The sequence below is a fragment of the Molossus molossus genome, unplaced genomic scaffold (assembly GCF_014108415.1).
Source record: "Molossus molossus isolate mMolMol1 unplaced genomic scaffold, mMolMol1.p scaffold_m16_p_8, whole genome shotgun sequence".
Lineage (NCBI taxonomy): Eukaryota > Metazoa > Chordata > Mammalia > Chiroptera > Molossidae > Molossus > Molossus molossus.
In genome coordinates, this window is record NW_023425402.1 from 15,350,191 (window position 1) to 15,369,943 (window position 19,753).

At 43.6% G+C, this 19,753-nt stretch overlaps 1 protein-coding gene across 1 annotated transcript in view; it reads left to right on the forward strand.

Moving 5' to 3' along the window:
• SPATS1 (spermatogenesis associated serine rich 1) overlaps positions 1 to 17,075 on the forward strand; it is a 29,901-nt gene extending 12,826 nt beyond the window's left edge. The window contains exons 4-8 of the mRNA XM_036248687.1: positions 892 to 1,016; positions 2,652 to 2,813; positions 13,716 to 13,836; positions 14,961 to 15,023; positions 16,934 to 17,075. Coding sequence (XP_036104580.1) covers positions 892 to 1,016; positions 2,652 to 2,813; positions 13,716 to 13,836; positions 14,961 to 15,023; positions 16,934 to 17,075 — 613 coding nt within the window. The remainder of the gene's footprint in view (positions 1 to 891; positions 1,017 to 2,651; positions 2,814 to 13,715; positions 13,837 to 14,960; positions 15,024 to 16,933) is intronic.
• Positions 17,076 to 19,753: the final 2,678 nt, after the last annotated feature.

Sequence of the window (19,753 nt, forward strand, 5' to 3'; positions counted from 1 at the left end):
TATATCAGAACGTCATTCTATTTTATGTCTGAATAATATTCCATTGTATGTACATGTGGGATTTTGTCTATCCATTCATCTGCTGATGAACATTTGAGTTGTTTCTACTTATGGGCTCTTATGAATAATGCTGCAATGAATATTTGTATACATGTATCTGTTTGAGTCTCTGTTTTCAATTTATATACACTTGAGGATATGTTGAGAGAGAAAGAGAAACATCGAGGTGAGAGAAACATTGGTTGGTTGCCTTCCATATGCACCCCGACCCGGCGTCAAACCCGCAACCAAAGATGTACAGGCCAACCAACTGAAACACCTGGTCAAGCCTCTGTTTTCAGTTCTTTTGGGTATACCTTAAATGCCTAGGAGTGAAATCGCTGGGTTGTATGGTAATTCAATATCTAAATTTTTGAGAAACCACCAAACTATTTTTTTTAATCCTCACCTGACGATATTTTCCCATTTATCTTCAGACAGAATGGGAGGGAGGGAGGGAGGGAGGGAGGGTGGGAGGGAGGGAGGGAGAGAGGGAGAGAGAAACACCGATGTGAGAGAGACACATCGTACAACCTGGCCAGGGCTGGGGACCAAACGACAACCCAGGCACGTGTCCTTGACCGGCATCGAACCTGCAACTCTTTGGTCTGTGGGCCAATGCTATAACCACTGAGCCAAACCAGCCAAGGCCCACCAAAGAATTTTTAAGGAGCATCTTTTGAATATGTTTTAGTCTCTCAAATTGTGAATAAATGATATGCTCATGGGTGGTATGGAAGAGTAGGCCTCGTTGTCATAAGTGAGGGTAATTCTAGTGTAGGCTATGGAAGAGCAGGCTCTGAATACCAGTCTCCACCCATGGAAGAATGTACTCCTCTGCTTCCCTTCCAGCCTCGCTCCGGATTTGGATCTGAAAGCCTCCTCCTCACATTCTGGTCACTCCTCTGAAACTTCGTTGCCTGAAGTCCAAAAGAATAACTATCACGAGGAGTTTAGCCTCCTCAAGTTGCAGACAAGTGAGTAAGTCACAGATCCTCCTCCACAGGCCTCCAAGCCCAGGGTCTTTCCAGAAGGCTGCCGCACCGTCGGGCGCCACACGCTGAAGACCCACTGAGTGCCAGGCACTGACACACTTCCTCTCTAACTCTCACCACAACTCTGCTGGGGCAAACATCATTGCATGGTGTTCAAAAAGGAAATGACTTTATATGAAAATCATGAAAGAACTGTATCAAAATGCTAAAATAATAAAGAAGTAAATAGCCCTGGCCGGGTGGCTCGGTTAGTTGGAGTGTTGTCCTGTACACCAAAAAGTTATGGGTTCGATTCTCAGTCAGGGCACATACCTAGGTTGCAGGTTTGATCCCTGGTTGGGGCATGTATGCTAGGCAGCCGATTGATGTTTCTCTCACATCAGTGTTTCTCTCTCTCTCCCTCTCTCTCTCTCTCTCTTTCAAATCAATCAAGTATATCCTCTGGTGAGGATTAAAAAAATAAAGAAGTATATAAGGTATATGAAGAAACCCCTTCTCCAGTATTCTCCAACAATATCCCCATTCTTCCCAATAGCTGTGAAGTTAATGTATTCTTCCAAAATTTTGAAATGCATATGTATTTGTATATATAGATATATGAGTAGTAGTGTTCAACCATATTTTCACTAGTACAAAAAAGTATACAACAGTGTGGGAAAAGGCAGGAGGGGGGCAGGAGTGGGGAGGAGGTGGTCAATGGGGGGAAAATGAGGAACATCTGTAATACATTCAACAATAAAGATAAAAACTTAAAATAAATAAAATAAAAGTGGGCCAACAGTAAAAAAAAAAAAAAAAAAGTATACAAACTATTTTCACTCAAAGTGAATAGATCCCGAACCTCTTTCTATGTCAATCCATGTATGGATCTGTGTGGCTGATAGAGACCTCCCCATTTTCCACAGAAGGATGCTGAGGCTTGGAGAGATTCAGTGACCCATACAAGTGCACATAGCTAGGAAGTAGACTGATGGGATTAGAACTCAAACTTGCCTGCCTCTAAAACCTGTGTTTTTTCTTGTCCACTACGGAGCCCAAGTGTTTCTCGAGCAACCATAGAACTATTAGGGGATCTTTTATTGTTAAAATCACTTGAGCAATTTTATAGGAAAAGTTAGAATGAAGAGACAAAGACACTGAGAGGTCCCAAAACTTGCCCGAGACCTCACAGTGGCCTTTCTCATCTGCCATAATCACATGTATACATATTCCGGCGTCACTGTCGTGCATGCCTGTGATTATGGCAAATGAGAAAGGCCATACCCCATGCCAACACCATGTTCCATCTGGTCAAGTTGCCACGGTTGGCCCAGCTCATCCCTGGTTGGCATTCTCTTCTTCCTACCAGCTAATCAGAGTGAAGGTTGGATCATAGGTGTTGGTAAAACTCCGAACTCATACATCACTTAAAGAGGCCGCTGAACTTTCTCCCCACTTCCCTTCCTTTTGTGTCTAGTCCCACAGAGGCTAACCCTGCCCTGGTGTAGGACCAAGGAGTGATGCACGGTGGTACAGGTGGTACAGCCAGAGAGCTGGGGAGTTTCCATGACCTTTTGTCATCCCGTGGCATTATGAGTCTGGAAGTAATGCTAATGGAAGGATTTCAATGTCTTGCAGAAGATGGGCAGCGTCCTGAGTGGACATTTTACCCGAGGTTTAGCAGCAGTATCCACACCTACCATGTTGGAAAGCAGTGCTTCTTTAAGGGTGTCTTCCTCGGCAACAAGAGGTCTCTGTCAGAGAGGACAGTGGACAAGTGCCTTGGGAGGAAGAAATATGGTAATGTATTTTCCTGGACCTTGACTGTGCAATGCCTGAAAATACCTTTGAGCCGTAACTCTACAGGCCCAGCATCCTGTCGCTGGGGCTAGCCCTTCGAGGCCACTGTGTCAGCCTGGTGCAGCCAGGAAGATAGGAAGGTGAGGGGGAGGGTGGGCAGGCTGCACTTTCTGCCAAAGAACTCACAGCATATGCTGATCCATGTTTTTGCTTTTCTCTGAATTTTATGAAATGCTAATGTGACATTTAAGTCGTCAGATAAGTTCTCTCAGATACTTATTAATAGAAACCTTCATTGAAGTTTGAAGAAAATCATTTATGTTGCAGTTAGATGCTGCCTGTCATACGCACTTAAATTGTCCTTTATATTCTTCATGAGGAAAACATCCTATAAACCTTAGCCTGAAGTGGTATATTATTTTATAGCTTATTTAATTAAAGGTAACTGACATGAGCATTTCTTTCTATCTATCTATCTATCTATCTATCTATCTATCTATCTATCTATCTATCTATCATCTATCCATCTACCTACCTACCTACCTGTCTCCTTGGTTTGTAACTTCCTGAGTTCTCTGTCCCAACCTATCCATGATTTATTAAAGACCCTAAAGGGTTGCTGAGAACCAACCGACCTTTAATGGCTCTCTCTTCTCCAGAAATACTAGTGTAGGAGGCAGCCACAGCTTCAGGGATGGATAGTAGAAAGGCTGCAGCAGGAATATAAAGAGAAAGACCTAGAAAGTTCACATTTTTGAGTTTTGAAATAGGCTTTTAAACTCATATCAGTGACAAATAGTTTTGAAACCCAAGGATTTTGTTTAGATAGAGAATACACAAAAAGGCAGATTAGAGGAGGTAGGAGGGTAGTCACTGTCATGGGGGCTTTGAGGAGCCCAACTCCTGAAATCAAAATCTAGTGAGTGATTGGACGTGAATCGAGTGGGGGTTTCTGCCTCAGAATGTGGCTGGGGGGTGATCTTGAGCCTCAGAGGGAGGGGCTATCTGCCCTGACACTGAGTTGGAGAATAGTGATAGCTGTGGGCAGTGGATGGGCAGAAAGCCAGCCTTAGGGTCTCGCCCACCCAGGAGGTGTGGAAGATTAGTTGCCTTTTTGTGCCTGTGAAGGATGTGGAGGTGGGGACAGAGAGAAAGAGAGAGAGCAAGCCAGGAGAGCTGCACAGGTCTCACACTGGAATGCTGGGAGGCCATCAAGCCAGGGGTCTTATGAGAATAAATTTATGCTTCACCTGATGCATTGTGGAGAGGGTGGCTTCCTGAGGCTCAGACCGGATGGTACATTTTAACAGACAATAGAAATAGATGCCAACTCTCAGAGAGTAGCGGAGATAAGGCATGCAGCAGGTACCAGTGTGGTTTGCAGACAGTACCCGAGGCCCCCAAGCCTTCCCCTAAAGCCCTGATGTCGTATAAGGGTACTGTGCCCTCCCCTACTTCCCACTCCCAACTGAGATGCAGCCATAGGGTAGAATAGGAAGGATTTACTTAACTGGTTTAAATCTGACACAACTGAGAAAAACCAAGAAGGGACCAAGTTTAATGCTTTTGGCTGCAAGTAAGAGAAAAACCAAATCGTCAGAGACTTAAATCATAAGGTATTTATTATGTACCTAACAAGAAGCTTTGAAATCTAGGTGACCTGTATGGTCTGGATGCCCAGTAATGTCCTCAAAGGTGTAGGCTCATTCTGTCTTTATGCACTGTCATTCTTAGTAGTGTTGGATTTTATCTTATCAAAAATGCTTATCATGTTATGGTCACAAAATAATTGTTGCAGTTCCAAGCATCATGTGTATATTTAAGACCAGAAAAAGAGGAAACTCTCTTGTTGCTTCCTCCTTTTAGAAGAAAGAAAACGTTTTACCGTATGGGCCTTTGGAGACCTTCTTTCACTCATGTCCCTCTGACCAGAACTGGGCCAGTGACAGTATATATCAAAAGTGAGTGGGATTATGATGATGATCCAAGCCCTCACCCTAACCCATCACTTTCCTCCCAACTCAACATATCCTTAATTTTGTGATTATTCCTTTTCCTTTCTTCCTTTGATGGTTTTTGTTCTTTATTGATTTTAGAGAGAAAGGAAGGGAGAGGGAGAGAGAGATAAAAATATTAATGAAAGAGAGCAGCGATTGACCGCCTCCTGCATGCCCCCCACTGGGGATCTGGCCCACAGCCTGGGCATGTGCCCTGACCGGGAATCGCAGTGGCGGTCTCTTGGTGCATGGGTCGATGCGCAACCACTGAGCCACACTGGCTGGGCGATGGTATTTTAAGAAAACAAATACTGAGGTATATTTATTGACTTCATAGAATAAAGTTTGACACTTACATGCTTCTCACGCCATTTAAGAAATGGCATATAGGGACTTCCGGTGAAGATGGCGGGTAGGTAAACGTGGTATCACGTCCTCCCACAACCACATCAAAGTTACAACTAAACTACAGAACAACCATCATTCAAAACCGCCTGAAATCAAGCTGAATGGAAGTCCTACGACTACGGAATTAAAGCAGCAGCCACATCCAGACTGGTAGGAGGGGCGGAGGCTGACGGGCTGGTCCCACACACACGTGTGGCAGATAAAAATCAGGAGGACACCTCAGCTGGGAAGGTCCTCCCTGAGGACTGAGGGGTCCCGGTCCCACACCAGACGCCCTGCTCAGGGTTCCAGTGCCAGGAAGAGAATCCCCATAACTTCTGGCTGGAAAAACCAGCGGGAACTGAGGCTCAGGGAGGCTGAGGCCGCTGGAGCCCCAGGCAGCTCCTTAAAGGGCCCTCACAGACTTATCGGACTCACTCCCTCTAAGCGGAGGGGAGGCAGCTCGAGGGGCACCAGAGACATAGAGGGAAGAACTGAGCTGTTTAGCATTGGAGCGAGGGCTGGAGAGGGGGCTTTCTCCAGGACAGACTTGCTATCAGAGGCCTTTGTTCCTTCAGCAACCTGGCTCACACTGGTAGCCCCGCCCTGCTGACGCCCTGAGGCCCCGCCCCACCCCACCCAACTTTCAGGCCCACCCAAGCTGTTGCCAGTTGCTTAACCATAGGATTGGCTGGTCTTGGATCCTGCTTCAGGTTTTCCTAAATTCTTCCAAACAAGCAGCATCTGGTCTCAGCTAGCCCCATACTGCTTGTTAAGTAATACACAGAAACAAACACAGGGAGGCAGCCAAAATGAGGAGACAAAGAAACAGGTCCCAAATGAAAGAACAGAACAAAACCTCAAGAAAAGAACTAAGCGAAATGGAGATAAGCAACCTAACAGATGCTGAGTTCAAAATACTGCTTATAAGGATGCTCAATGAACTTAGTGAGAACCTCAGTGAACTTAGTGAGGGCCTCGAGAGCATAAAAAAGGACCAGTCAGAAATGATGGATGCCCAGTCAGAAATGAAGGAGGCATTAACTGAAATAAAGAATAATTTACACAGATTCAATAGTAGAGTACATAAATCCAAGAAGCAAACCATTGATTTGGAATATAAGGAAGCAAAAAACAATCAGAACAGCAAAAAGAAAAAAGAATCCAAAAAAATGAGGATAATGTAAGGAGCCTCTGGGACAACTTCAAGCGTGCCAACATTCAGATCTTGGGGGTGCCAGAAGGAGAAGAGCGAGAACAAGAAATTGAAAACCTGTTTGAAACAATAATGGCAGAAAACTTTCCTAACTTGTTGAAGGAAACAGACATACAAGTCCAGGAAGCACGGAGAGTCCCAAATAAAATGAACCCCAAGAGGCCCACACCAAGACACATCATCATCAAAATGCAAAAGGTTCAAGACAAAGAGAGAATCTTAAAAGCAGCAAGAGAAAGGCAGCTAGTTACCTACAAGGGAGTTCCCATAAGGCTGTCAGCTGATTTCTCAAAAAGAAACTTTGCAGGCCAGAAGGGAGTGGCAAGAAATATTCAGGGTGATGAAAACCAAGAACCTACAACCAAGATTACTCTATCCTGCAAAGCTGTCATTTAGAATTGACGGCCATATAAAAAGTTTCCCAGACAAGAAAAAGTTAAAGGAGTTAACCGTTATTATATGAAATGATGAAGGGTCTTTTTGAAGAAAAAGATAAAATATATGAACAAACAAAATGGCAATGAATACATATCTATCGACAATGGAATCTACAAACAAAATGAACAGGTAGAACAGAAACATTCTCATAGATACAGAGAACATTTTGTTGGTTGCCAGATGGGAGGGGGGTTGGGGGAATGGGTGAAAAAGGTGAAGGGACTAAGAAGTACAAATTCATTGCTAGACTGACAAACCTCAAAGGGAAAGGGGTTGGGGGATGGGAAGAAATAAACCAAAGAACTTATATGCATAACAAATGGACACAGACAATAGTGTGGGAAAAGGTGGGAGGGGGGCAGGAGTGGGGAGGAGGGGGTCAATGGGGGAAAAATGAGGAACATCTGTAATACATTCTACATTCAACAATAAAGATTTTTTAAAAATGGCATACATATTTTAAAAACATTTATTTTTCTTTATTGATTTTAGAGAGTGAGGAAGGGAGAGGGAGAGAGAGGGAGAAACACTGATGAGAGAGAGAGAATATCGATTGACCGCCTCCTGCATGGCCTCCTCTGGGGATTTGGCCCACAACCTGGGCATGTGCCCTGACCAAGAATCGAACTGGCAATCTCCTGGTGCATGGGTCGAAGCTCACCCACTGAACCACACCAGACGGGCGGCATATATCTTTATATTTGAAGCCTCCAATAGGCCCCTTCCTAAATACAACATCTTTCCTCCCCCTACTCCAGTGGTAACTCACGCCTATTCTACCTTCATTAAAAAGGAAAACTTTTTAACCTGTGCCCAAGAAGAGAGAAGAGCACAATGGAACAAGATGTACCCATCGCTTAGCTTCAACAATTTTCAACATGTGACTAATCTTGTTTTATTTTACCCCTCTGCCCGAGGGGTTATTTTAAAGCAAAATCCAGACATCATACAGTTTCATCTGTAAATATATTGGTATCTACCTCTAATAGATAAGGATTACTTTTACTAACATGACCACAATACCATTCTCATGTCTTTTTAAAAACCAGCAATAATTCATTAATATCACTAAATATTCAGTCAGTGTTCAAATACCCAATTGCTTCACAAATGCCATAATTAAAAAATATTTATGGTGTCCATCAGTAGATGAGTGAATAAAAAAGCCGTGGTACATTTACACAATGGAATAATACACAGCTGTAAGAAAGAAAGGTCTCTTACCCTTTGAGACGACCTGGAGAGTATTATGCTAAGCGAAATAAGCCAGTCAGAGAAAGACAAGTATCACATGATCTCACTTATTTGTGGAATATAATTAACAAAATAAGCTGATGAATAAAAGAGATCCAGAGATATGGAAGTAGGGAACAGACTGACAAACCTCAGAAGGAAGGGGGTTGGGAGTGCGGGGCGGAAGAGATAACCCAAAGCACTTATATGCGTAACCAGTGGACATAGATAACAGTGAAGGCAGAGGGGGCGGGGAGGAGGTGTCAATGGGGGAAAAAGGAGGGACATCTGTAATAAAAAAATGAATTAATTAAAATAAAAATATTTATAGTTTGTTTAAATTAGGATCTAAATAAGGTTCACATTTAGCAATTAGTTGAAAAGTGTCTTAAATCTCTTTTAACATAGGTTCTCTCCCCCTGCCTTTTTTTTCTTGCAATTTATTTGGTGAAGAAACTAGGTTATTTGTCTCTAGTCTAGAGTTTGCCACAGTCAGGATTTAGCTGATTACATTCCTTGATATCATTTAGCAGGTTCCTCTGTTCTGTGTATTTCTTGTAAACTGATATTTGATTTGTCTCAATGTGATTACTTCTTCTTAGGTGATGTTGTGCAATGACTTCTTTAACCATCAAATGCAGTGGTCTTTTTCCACTTTTCTCTGTTTTGATTTTCTGCAGCACTTATTCCTTTGTGAAATTCTCTCCTCCCTCATTCTTTTCTTTATTTAAAAAATTAAGAAAAATTTTTAGTTACAGTTGACATTCAATATGTTTCAGGTGTACAACATAGTGGTTAGACATTTATATGACTTATGAGGTGGTCCTCCTGATAAGTCTAGTACCCACCTGGCACCACACATAGCTATTGTAATACTATTGACTATATTGTCCATGCTGTATTTGACATCCCTGTGACTATTTGATAACTACCACTTGGTACTTAATACCTTCACCCTTTTCACCCAGCCTCCCAAATACCCTCCTATCTGGCAACCAACAATTTGTTTTTTTTGTATTTAACCCTCATTATTTCTTGAATGAGATGGAGAAGCAACTTCATGGACTGCCATTTTCAAATGGAATCAACACATTATAGAAAAAAAAAGTAATTAGTAGTTGACTTCCAGCAGCTAAGATCAGGCCCTCCCTAAAGGTCTAATTTGTTGTCATAGGTGGAAGAACAAAATGTTGTCTATGATTATAGGCTGTAGGGAAATAGACCTAAAAATATATCTTTTTCTCTTGCATGGGTCTTCCTACAGTAGAGCATATTGTAGTGGTCAGAACAGGATGGATTCTGCAGTAGTAACAAACAACCTCTGAAATCTCGGCAACTTAACCAAAGTTTACTTCTTTCTGTTGTGAAGTCCACCCTCCAGGGCAGCTCCCCTCCAAGCAGTGACTGAGGGATCTCTTTTGCTTTTACCGTGTGACTTCACCATTTCGGCACGTGACTTCTAAGGTTGCCAGAGCAGGAGAAAGAGCAAGTGCTGGAGGGTTATGTATCACCTCTTAAATGCTTTTCTCTGGATGTGGCACACATCGTCTCTGCTCCCACCTGTTGGTTAGAACATGGCTCTACCTGGCTGCATCAGGGTGGAGAGACATGGGACAGAATGTGTTATGTGGTGAAAGATTTGCTCCTTCATATGGTTCTTTGAGTTTAATGTGTATTTCCATCTTCTACCTTCTGAACGTCTTTATAACTAGGAGATTGGCTGGTTTACCTGAAAGCACAGATAAGCACGATGTGTTATGGATCTATCAGCTACTGATACACAGTAGCCAGAACTCTGGGCTGATACCTGTTTTTGTGGCATATTCAGAAAATATCTGAAGATCCTGTAATACATCTAATAGCTAATACATCTAATAAACACAGTACTTCAGAGGTATTGTTTGGGAGATTTCTCCCTAAAAGTAACATCTTACACTTGGACACAAGCCATTGGTTCTTTTTGTACTTGCTGACACTATCTTATGAAATCTGTTAGATTTCTTTCTCTTTTTATTTTTTTAAATTTTTATTGATTTTTAGAGAGAGAGGGGAAGGGAGAGGGAGAGAAAGAGATAGAAACATCAATGAGAGAGAACATGGACTGGCTGCCTCCTGCATGCCCCCCACTGGGGATCAGGCCCACAACCTGGGCATGTGCCCTGACTGGGAATCGAACCAGCGACCACTTGGTGCATGGGTTGACGCTCAACCACTGAGCCACACTGGCTGGGCTTCTTTCTCTTTTTAAAAATATGCTTTTATTGATTTTTTTAGAGAGAGAGAGAGAGAAACATTGATATGAGAGAGAAAATATTAATCGGCTGCCTTCTGCATGCCCCCTACTGGGAATTGAGCTACAACTCAGGCATGTGCCCTGACCAGGAATCGAACTGGGATGTCTCAGTCCATGGTATGACACTCAGTCCACCGAGCCACACCTGCCAGGTGAAATCTGGTAGATTTCTAAGTGTTGTCCTCAGACCACCTGTATCAAAATCAACTGGAGACTATAAAAAATGCTGGTTCTGGGAACCACTCTAGACCTTCGGAAACAGAATTTCTTAGGTTGGGACCCAGGAAGCTGCATTTTAACAAGCTCCCTAGGGTACTCTGACGTATGCTAAAATTTTAGGATTACTGTCCTATAAAATGGCATTTACCACCTAATATAATATTATTTAACTTCCTTATATGCTTGTCTTATTTCCCCCAATTAGATAAGATTCCCTAGGTAAAGGTTTATACCCTTGCTAGATGGCAATTGTATTTTACAGAATAAAAACCAAACTTAGAACGGGGGTTGGTATTAGCCTCGTCTTGGTTTTAAATAATAGTAACAAATGCTACTTGAGTGCTTTTTATGGGTCCAGATTATTCTCATTTAGTATAGATGATAACTCTGCAAACTAGATATTTGAAAGAAACAGTTTATAAATGAGGCTTAGGGAAGTTAAATAGCTAAAGGACACAGAACTAGAAATTGCAGGACTGAATTTGAAGTCAGGTATGACTGACTCCAAAGTCTCAGCCCTTCTTACCACCTCTTGCTGTATCCTGACCTTTACCTACCAGTGCCTTAGTTTGGGGTTTAAAAAAAAGGATTCCTCGCCCTGGCCAGTTTGGCTCAGCGGTTAGAGTGTCGGCCTGCGGTCCGGAGAGATCCGGGTTCGGTTCCCGCTAAGGGCACGTACTTCGGTTGCAGTTTGTCCCCGGCCCTGGTTGGTCGTGTGGGTGGCAGCCACTCGATGTGTCCCTTCACGTCGATGTTTCTCACTCTCTCTCCCTTCCTCTCTCTCCCTCCCACTCTATCTGTACAAAAAATGGAAAAATATCCTCGGGTGAGGATTAAAAAAAAAAAAAAAAAAAAAAAAAAAAAAAAAGGATTCCTCCACTCTCCTTACTTGGAACCCATTGCACTCATATCTATCAGGCACTCCATCCAAGGGTGCTATTTTACTACACTTAAGAGCTAATAAAAAATTTAGATGAGACTTAGCAATTGAAAAAGGCATTTGAAAGAGAATGGTAAAAAAAAAAAAAATTTAAATTCTCCAATACTTCCACCTATTGTGAGTTAGTTAGAGGAAATGGGTAGGTAGGAAACAGCTTATCAAAAACCTTCCCACCCTGGCTGGTGTGGCTCGGTTGGTTGGAGCATCCTCCCATACACAGAAAGGTCACTGGTTTGATTCCTGGTCAGGGCACATATTCAGGTTGCAGGTTCGATCCCCGGTCATGGGCACGTGTGGAAGACAACCAGTGTTTCACTCTCACATCACATCGATGTTTCTCTCTCTAAAATAAAGCAACAACAACAACAACCCTCCCCCTGCAAAAAACAAACAAACAAACAAAAAAAAACAGATAAAATATTTTCTAGCACTTCCTTTGGCTTGCATCCTGGGTATAGTTGAATTGAGTAATATCAAAATAAGTATTTAAAGAGAAAAAAATGAGTTCTGTTCATTGGGTGTGTGGGCTAAGAAGGAGGACATGCCTCCAGCCCTGCTTCTAATGCACCCACTCAGGAACCCTTATTTTCTTTAATCTGGCCTTTTCTTTTGATTTTTTTTTTTTTCCTCACCCAAGTACATTTTTTGATATTGTGTTCAGATAGAGTGGGAGGGAGAGAGAGAGAGAAACATTGACGTGAAAGGGACACATCGAGTGGTTGCCACCCACACAACCCAACCAGGGCCGGGGACAAACTGCAACCGAGGTACGTGCCCTTAGCGGGGACCGAACCCAGGTCTCACGAGACCGCAGGCCGATGCTCTAACCGCTGAGCCAAACCGGCCAGGGCTTTCTTTTGATTTTTTGCCCCTTTGACTCAAACGGGCCTCACCCAGTGCCCTGACTCATTCGTCTCCTTCTCCGTTGCTTAATCATTAAGCCTTCAGGACAGTGAGGCTCATGTCAGCATCCAGTAGTCTTAGGGACACAGTTTTCAATCAAACTAAAGATAATATCCTGGCCTCAGTTGTGTTTCAGTTCTGTGCCTAGAAAAGCGGAATGATCCCACCAAACTAATCCTCGCTGACTCAGAAAGAATGACTCCATGGCTCACATCAGGACCAGATGCAGTGATCAATTATCCTCTAGCGACTCCATGGCTCACATCAGGACCAGATGCAGTGATCAATTATCCTCTAGCCTCACACCAACCAATCAGCAGAGACTATAACCCTAACTCCTTTAGTCACCATAATTGATTTTCCCCCTATATAATCCATCCCCTGGAAGCCATCTGGGAGCCAGGTCTTTGAGCATTAGCTCACTTGTGACTCTGGGCATGGTGCCATCTCCTTAATAAATCCTTACTTTCTTGGCTGCAAACTCCTGTTCATGTCTTACTGGGCTTTGATGCGCACAGGTGAACGGACCCCTTCAGTCAGCAACATGATCCCAAGGCTGGGTAGTCTTGCAGTCCAGGCTTGTTCTCTTAGGAGGTGCATCAGGTGTCAGATGTGTGGGTTTAAATGGCTATCTTGTACCAGCTGTCTCCTTCCAAGCTCAAGTGATTACTTGTTCGTTACTTGTTCCTGGGGTGTTCGAAGGGGCTGAGTTGGCTGTCACAGTATCAGCCAAATAAGCAGTGTGTGCTCAGCAGCAGTGGACGTTCTCCTGGCTCTTCCTCTCTGGGAAGGTTACCTCCTGCTGCTGCACTGCCCCAGACCCTGAAGCAGGAGGAGGAGCAGGACTCTCATTAGCTGATTTCCTCCCGAGAACCAGTCAGAGAGGCAGAGCCCCAGTGACGGTTGCTTCTAGAGCTTTATGGGACTCAGGGGTTCAAAGAGCAGTCATGCTCAGGTACAAAAAATGTAAGCCAGAGTTCTTGCTCATTGTTGCAGAGATACCTTTCATTCATCATTCCTTCTAATCCAAACCTCAGCCATTCTTCTTTCCCAGGGTGAGACAATCATAACAAGACCTTTTAGAAAAATGTCCCAAACATAGGCTCACACTTTTATCATGTTCTCCTCAAGGTAAGACAATTATAAACAGAACTTTAAGATACTATATGCAACTGATAATAAAGCACTAAATTATTTTATTTCCATCATCATGTCAATACTTAGAGCAAATCTGTGGGTCATTTTTAGCCATTTTTATGATTTTTTTTAAAAACAGATATTGATCCCAGGAATGGAATCCCAAAGCTAACTCCAGGAGATAATTCATATATGTACCCAGAACAGAGTAAGGGCTTCCACAAAGTAGGATCAACTCTCCCACCAGTGAATTTTTCATTGTAAGTATATGCATACTAGGGTTATTTAGTTAAATTTAGAAATTGTATCTTTCTCTACTACATGTAAGTTATATTTTACAAAGGGTAGATCTCAACAAAACACGATTGGTGAAAATTCCTAAAAACATCCACATATGGGGTTTTTTGTTTTTTTTTAAATAATCCTCACCCGAGGACATTTTTGCATTTCTCTTCAGATAGAGCGCGAAGGAGAGAGGGAGGAAGAGAGAGAGAGAAACATCGATGTGAGAGAGACACATTGACTGGTTGCCACCCATATGACCCCAACCGGGGCTGGGGACCAACTGCAACCGAGAAATGTGCCCTTAGCAGGGAACTGAAAGTGAGACTCTCCGGTCCATGGCCGACACTCTAACCGCTGAGCCAAACCGGCCAGGCCCCACATGTAGTTTGTTAATGTATGCACACATATGAGTGTATAATTAAAATTATGTGCCCTGGCCAGTTTGGCTCAGCGGTTTGAGCATTGGCCTGTGGACCAGAGAGACCCGGGTTCGGTTCCTGCTAAGGGCACGTGCCTCGGTTGCAGTTTGTCCCGGGCCCTGGTTGGGGTCGTGTGGGTGGCAACCACTTGATGTGTCTCTCTCACATCGATGTTTCTCTCTCTCTCTTCCTCCCTCTCTCCCTTCTGCTCTATCTGAAGATAAATGCAAAAATGTCCTGGGTGAGGATTAAAAAAATAAAGAAATAAAATTATACATAGGACCTTTACTATAAAAAAGTGGTTGTTAATTTTATTCCTATTGTTATTACCACAAATCTGAAGACTTTACAATTTTCACACCGAATCATACTGTCGATTATTACTACTAGCTGGGTTCACTTACACTAAGAACTAAACTTAGACCAAAGTGACTGAAGAGAGAGGGAGGGTCATTAAATTAAAAGAAAAATAGTTGGTGTATTACCTTAAAAGTACTAATTATAAAATTAACTATGTTTGATTTAATGATGTTCACTAATAAGAATTATGGCCCTTACAGTTTTGAAGCCCATACATGACAATTAAAGTGAGAAAATAAGACATTTTATTGAACACAATAATGTATTGATCTCTGCTGTAGAAGCAAGCCAATTTTATGATCACCTTCTCTGTTTTTCAGAGTGCCTTATGAAAAGAAATTTGATACATTTATTCCACTCAAGCCTCTTCCACAAATTCGCAAGTGAGTTCTCTCACCATGTTTTTTATGATCCTATCTTTAAAAATATCAATCATTTATTATTTTCTCCTATGGAGGAACTCATAGACCCCCAACACATAGGGACCTTTTGAATCCTAGCAGTTGGGTGGAGCAGTTTGTATGGAGGGTTTGTGTTTAAAAAAAAAAAAATTTTTTTTTTCTTTATTGATTTTAGATAGAGGAAGGGAGAGGGAGGGAGAGAGAGAGATAGAAATCTTGATGAGAGAGACCATCAATTGGCCGCCTCCTGCATGCCCCCCCACTGGGGACTGGGCCCACAACCTGGGCATGTGCCCTGACCAGGAATTGAACCGGCGACCTCTTGGTGCATGAGTCAATGCTCAACCACTGAGCCACACTGGCTGGGTTATATGGAGGGTTTTTGATGAAAGACTTGGAGGCAAGTGTCTGTGGAGTCTGACAGCTGGGCTGCTCACAGGATATGATTGACAGACTACCAGGTGCCACGTGTTGTGCTAGGTAAGCACTATGTAGGGGAATAACATGGAGCAAAAACACAAGGTCCCGCCCTGGCCAGTTTGGCTCAGCGGTTAGAGCGTCGGCCTGCGGTCCGGAGAGACCCGGGTTCGGTTCCTGCTAAGGGCACGTACTTCGGTTGCAGTTTGTCCCTGGCCCTGGTTGGTCGTGCGGGTGGCAGCTACTCGATGTGTCCCTTCACGTCGATGTTTCTCTCTCTCTCTCCTTCCTCTCTCTCCCTCCCACTCTATCTGTACAAAATATGGAAAAATATCCTCTGGTGAGGATAAAAAAAAACCAAAAACACAAGGTCCCCGATTTCTGAAACATAGTTTGTTGGCAAAGAAAGACACATGCTTCAATGAATGCAGCCAGGGAGGTTGGTTAGCGTTTGAAAAGGCAGAGAGAAAGCCGTTGGAGTATTCCTGTATGTGAAGGACGTATCATTCCTCTGATCTCACATTTTGCTTCGTTCCATTCTGAACTTTACTTATGTACTCAGGGAAGGTTCTAACCCAGAAAGAGATATGTGCCAGTATATTGCTCTTTGTCGTACTATTTTTACTTGGGCTTCTACTGTTGGTTTGTCTTTAAACGATAACATTGACTCCCATCCATTGTCTATATTATATGGTAATCCTTCTCTAACTCCTTGCAGGAACTTTCCTACCTCAGCAGCGTATCAGGGCTTTTCCCCAATCAGGGAGCTTTTTTTGATTAATCTTTCCCCGAGGATATTTTTCCATTGATTTTTTTAGAAAGAGTGGCAGGAGTGGAAGGGAAGAGAGGGGGAGAGAGAGAAACATTGATGTGAGAGAGACACATCCATTGGTTGAAACTGCAACCCAAGTACGTGCCCTTGACCGTGAATCCAACCTGCGACCTGGGGGCCAACGCTCTAATGCTCTAACGCCAGGGCGGTGCATGTCTCCTTAAAAAGATGAAAGTTCTAGCTGCCAAAACATGAAAACATTCTTCATCTCCCTGCTTCCGCTCATCCCAGGAGTCACACTTCCTGATAGCTGCATACACAGCGCAGCCCCGCATACGCCATTTCAAATCTCAACAGACCTGGGAGGACCCTGGGTGTCTGAGGTCCCAGCAGAAAACAGAGGCATACTCAGCTGGGATTCTGATCTCCTGTTGGTGCCTCTCATTAGCCAAGCCCAGCTCAAAGGTGCGGACAGAGAGGAGTCAAGGTGTCAGCTTCCTCAACAGAAAAGGGCAGGGGTCAGCTTCCTCAACAGAAAAGGGCAGAAGAAAGATCTGGGTGTGGGGCAGGGGCAAATGGTGAACAATTAGCATGGTGTTTTATTTTGACACTGATCTTCTAAGTTGGAGGCCTTCTTACTGACCATGTTTATAAATTTTGCATCAGACAAACGCAAACTCAGGGTGTGGTTTTCTTCCGACAGCTTGCCTTTCTGGATAAAGGAGAAGGCCAACAAACTGAAGAACGAGATAAGAGAAGTTAAGGAGCTTGACGATTGGCAGCCAGCGATCCCTCTGTTATACAGTTTAATCTCGGCTGGGGGGCTAAGGACCTTCAGAGAATAGCATAAAAACTGGAGGTGAGCCCAGAGGGGCAGGCTTTTGAGAATCGTCTCCTTGGAGAGGAGAAAAGGCAGAGCCTCTCCTAGAGAGGATGGCGTCTTTAGCCCTAGGTGGTGCCTTGGGCAGATGTCATGGCCGCACTTCTTGAGTTGAGAGTGTTGGTTGAGAACTCTTAGCCTTCTAATGGAACACAACCTTTAACTCTTTGCTTCTGTCCACAGGTGCTTTGGACATTCCAAGACAACCCTGAGCAGAAACAGGCCCACAGGCACCGAGCACTCTGGGGGGCCCCTTTCAGTTGATGCTTCTGCCCCTGTGACTTCTTAATCAGATGTTTGACTTTGATGAGGAATTGCTGTACTTGGCTTTTTTTAACTTTATATACATATATATTTTTTTCTCTACTCTTTTTTTTTTTTTCCTCACCCGAGGACATTTTTCCATTTTTTGTACAGATAGAGTGGGAGGGAGAGAGAGGAAGAGATAGAGAGAGAGAAACATCGATGTGAAAGGGACACATCGAGTGGCTGCCACCGCACGACCAACCAGGGCCGGGGACAAACTGCAACCGAAGTACATGCCCTTAGCGGGAACCGAACCCGGGTCTCTCCGGACCGCAGGCCGACGCTCTAACCGCTGAGCCAAACCGGCCAGGGCTTAACTTTATATTTTGAAAACTTTCAAACATACAGAAAAATTGCGAGACTTGTACAATGAACAAATACCTACATACTTTCACCTAGATTCTATGATTGTTAACATCCGTCCAAATTTGTATGCATGCTCTCTCATATTATTGCTATTATTATTTTGCTGAATTATTTGAGAGTAAGTGGCAGATATCACAACCTTTTACTCCTACGTGCGTGTAGACTTCAGTATGTATCTCCTAGGGTGAAGGATATTCTCCAACAATCTCAATGCAAATATCAAATTCAGAGAATTTAGCATTGCTACAATACCCCAACTATACAGTCCACATTCAGTTTTATTCAGTTAAATTTAGTTTTCTAAGGATGCCCTCAAATCGATGGTAAAATGCAGACGTGAGCTTTCATTAATTTTGGTAAAATTATTATCATTTCATTTTTTTTTTTTGAGATTTTCTCTACTATTTACTGGATACATGTCAGAAAAATGTGAAGGCTGGCTCTCCCCCAGGTGATGATTGGTAGTGCCATATAGCTCCATTTCCCTCTTCAGTATTGTCTGTCTACAGCCAAGCAGGTGACAGCTCAGTGAGCACCAGTCATGAGTCTTAGGGTCTCTCATCAATCAGGCAAGAAGCAAACATTTGGAGGAAAAGGTGGGTACAGAAGCTACCCCTGTGCAGCCAGGCTGTGATTCTTAGCAGTCAAACCAATGGCTCAAGCATTTTCATAACCAATCTCCTTCTCCACTAAGGAGATCCCACTGGTTGGCTAATGAGGGGTGCAGATCTGGTCTCCCCAAAACCTTAGAGTGGAAAGAGAATTGGGGCCCATGCGGAGACTCAGAGTGCCCAAGACACAAGACACCGTTTCTTTCCCTGTCAAAACATTGTCTTCAGACCCAGCCGAAGCGACGAAGCGGGCGCAGAACATGGCACATTCGCGCGCTCTCCATATGTGCCTTCAGAGGAACTAGTAGCATGTGGCTCCTGCTGGCACCTGCACCCGACCCCTCCTCAGGTTAACATCAGCTTACCTCTGCGCCGATTCTCTTACCCCAGGGCCACAAGGCCCACCCTGCTACCCAACAAAATCCAGGAAAGAAAATCAAACCAAATAATTTAGAAACGGCGAAAAAGAGGTTACCAACAGATTTTCTCAGATACATTGACATCTGAAAAAAGTAATATTTATGTGCTTCTGTTACTTAAAATATAAAAATGTCAACTTCAACCACCTGTGTGGGTAGACAGCAGAGAACACAAAATGGACCAAAAGGAAGGTTCTGCAGGAATTTCCAGATGGGATTATCCCGGTGGAAAAGGAAACTGCTTGGAGGAAAGGAGTTTTACACAGTCAAGGGATTAAGACAAACAACCAAAACAGTTTCAGAAGATTTGAAGTAGTCTTTAGATTTCAAAGAGGTCTCTATATATAATTCCTAGATGCTGCTCTAAGCCTAAGTAGATATGATTTTTAAAAATTAGTAAATGCTTACATTTCTGAAGTTGCAAGAGCACATTCCATCCCCTGGAAATCGGGGCAATTTTTACTGGATTGGGGCCCTCTGTGGCACACCGCAGTGGCCAGGCCTCACTCCATGCCACTCCCAGCAGCTGGCAGGTGAAGAGCCCTATCACTCACTTTCAGTCGTGTGTGCACACACTGTGTGTTTTTTTAATCCTCACTTGAGGACATTTTTGCATTTATCTCCAGATAGAGCAGGGGGGAAAGAGGGGGGAAGAGAGAGAGAGAGAGAGGGAAACATCGATGTGAGAAAGACACACTGAGTGGCTGCCATTCACACGACCCCAACCAGGGCCGGGGACAAACTGCAACCGAGGTACATGCCCTTAGCAGGAACCGAACCTGGGCCTCTCTGGTCTGGGCTGTCACTCTAACCCCTGAGCCAAACCAGCCAGGGCTCACTTGAGTGTTTTGAGGAGACTAAGGCATAGACAAAGGCCAAATGGGAAAAATATGTGTGTCATAGCCATTGCAGTTCCTCCTCCTCCTCCTCTTCCTTTAAAA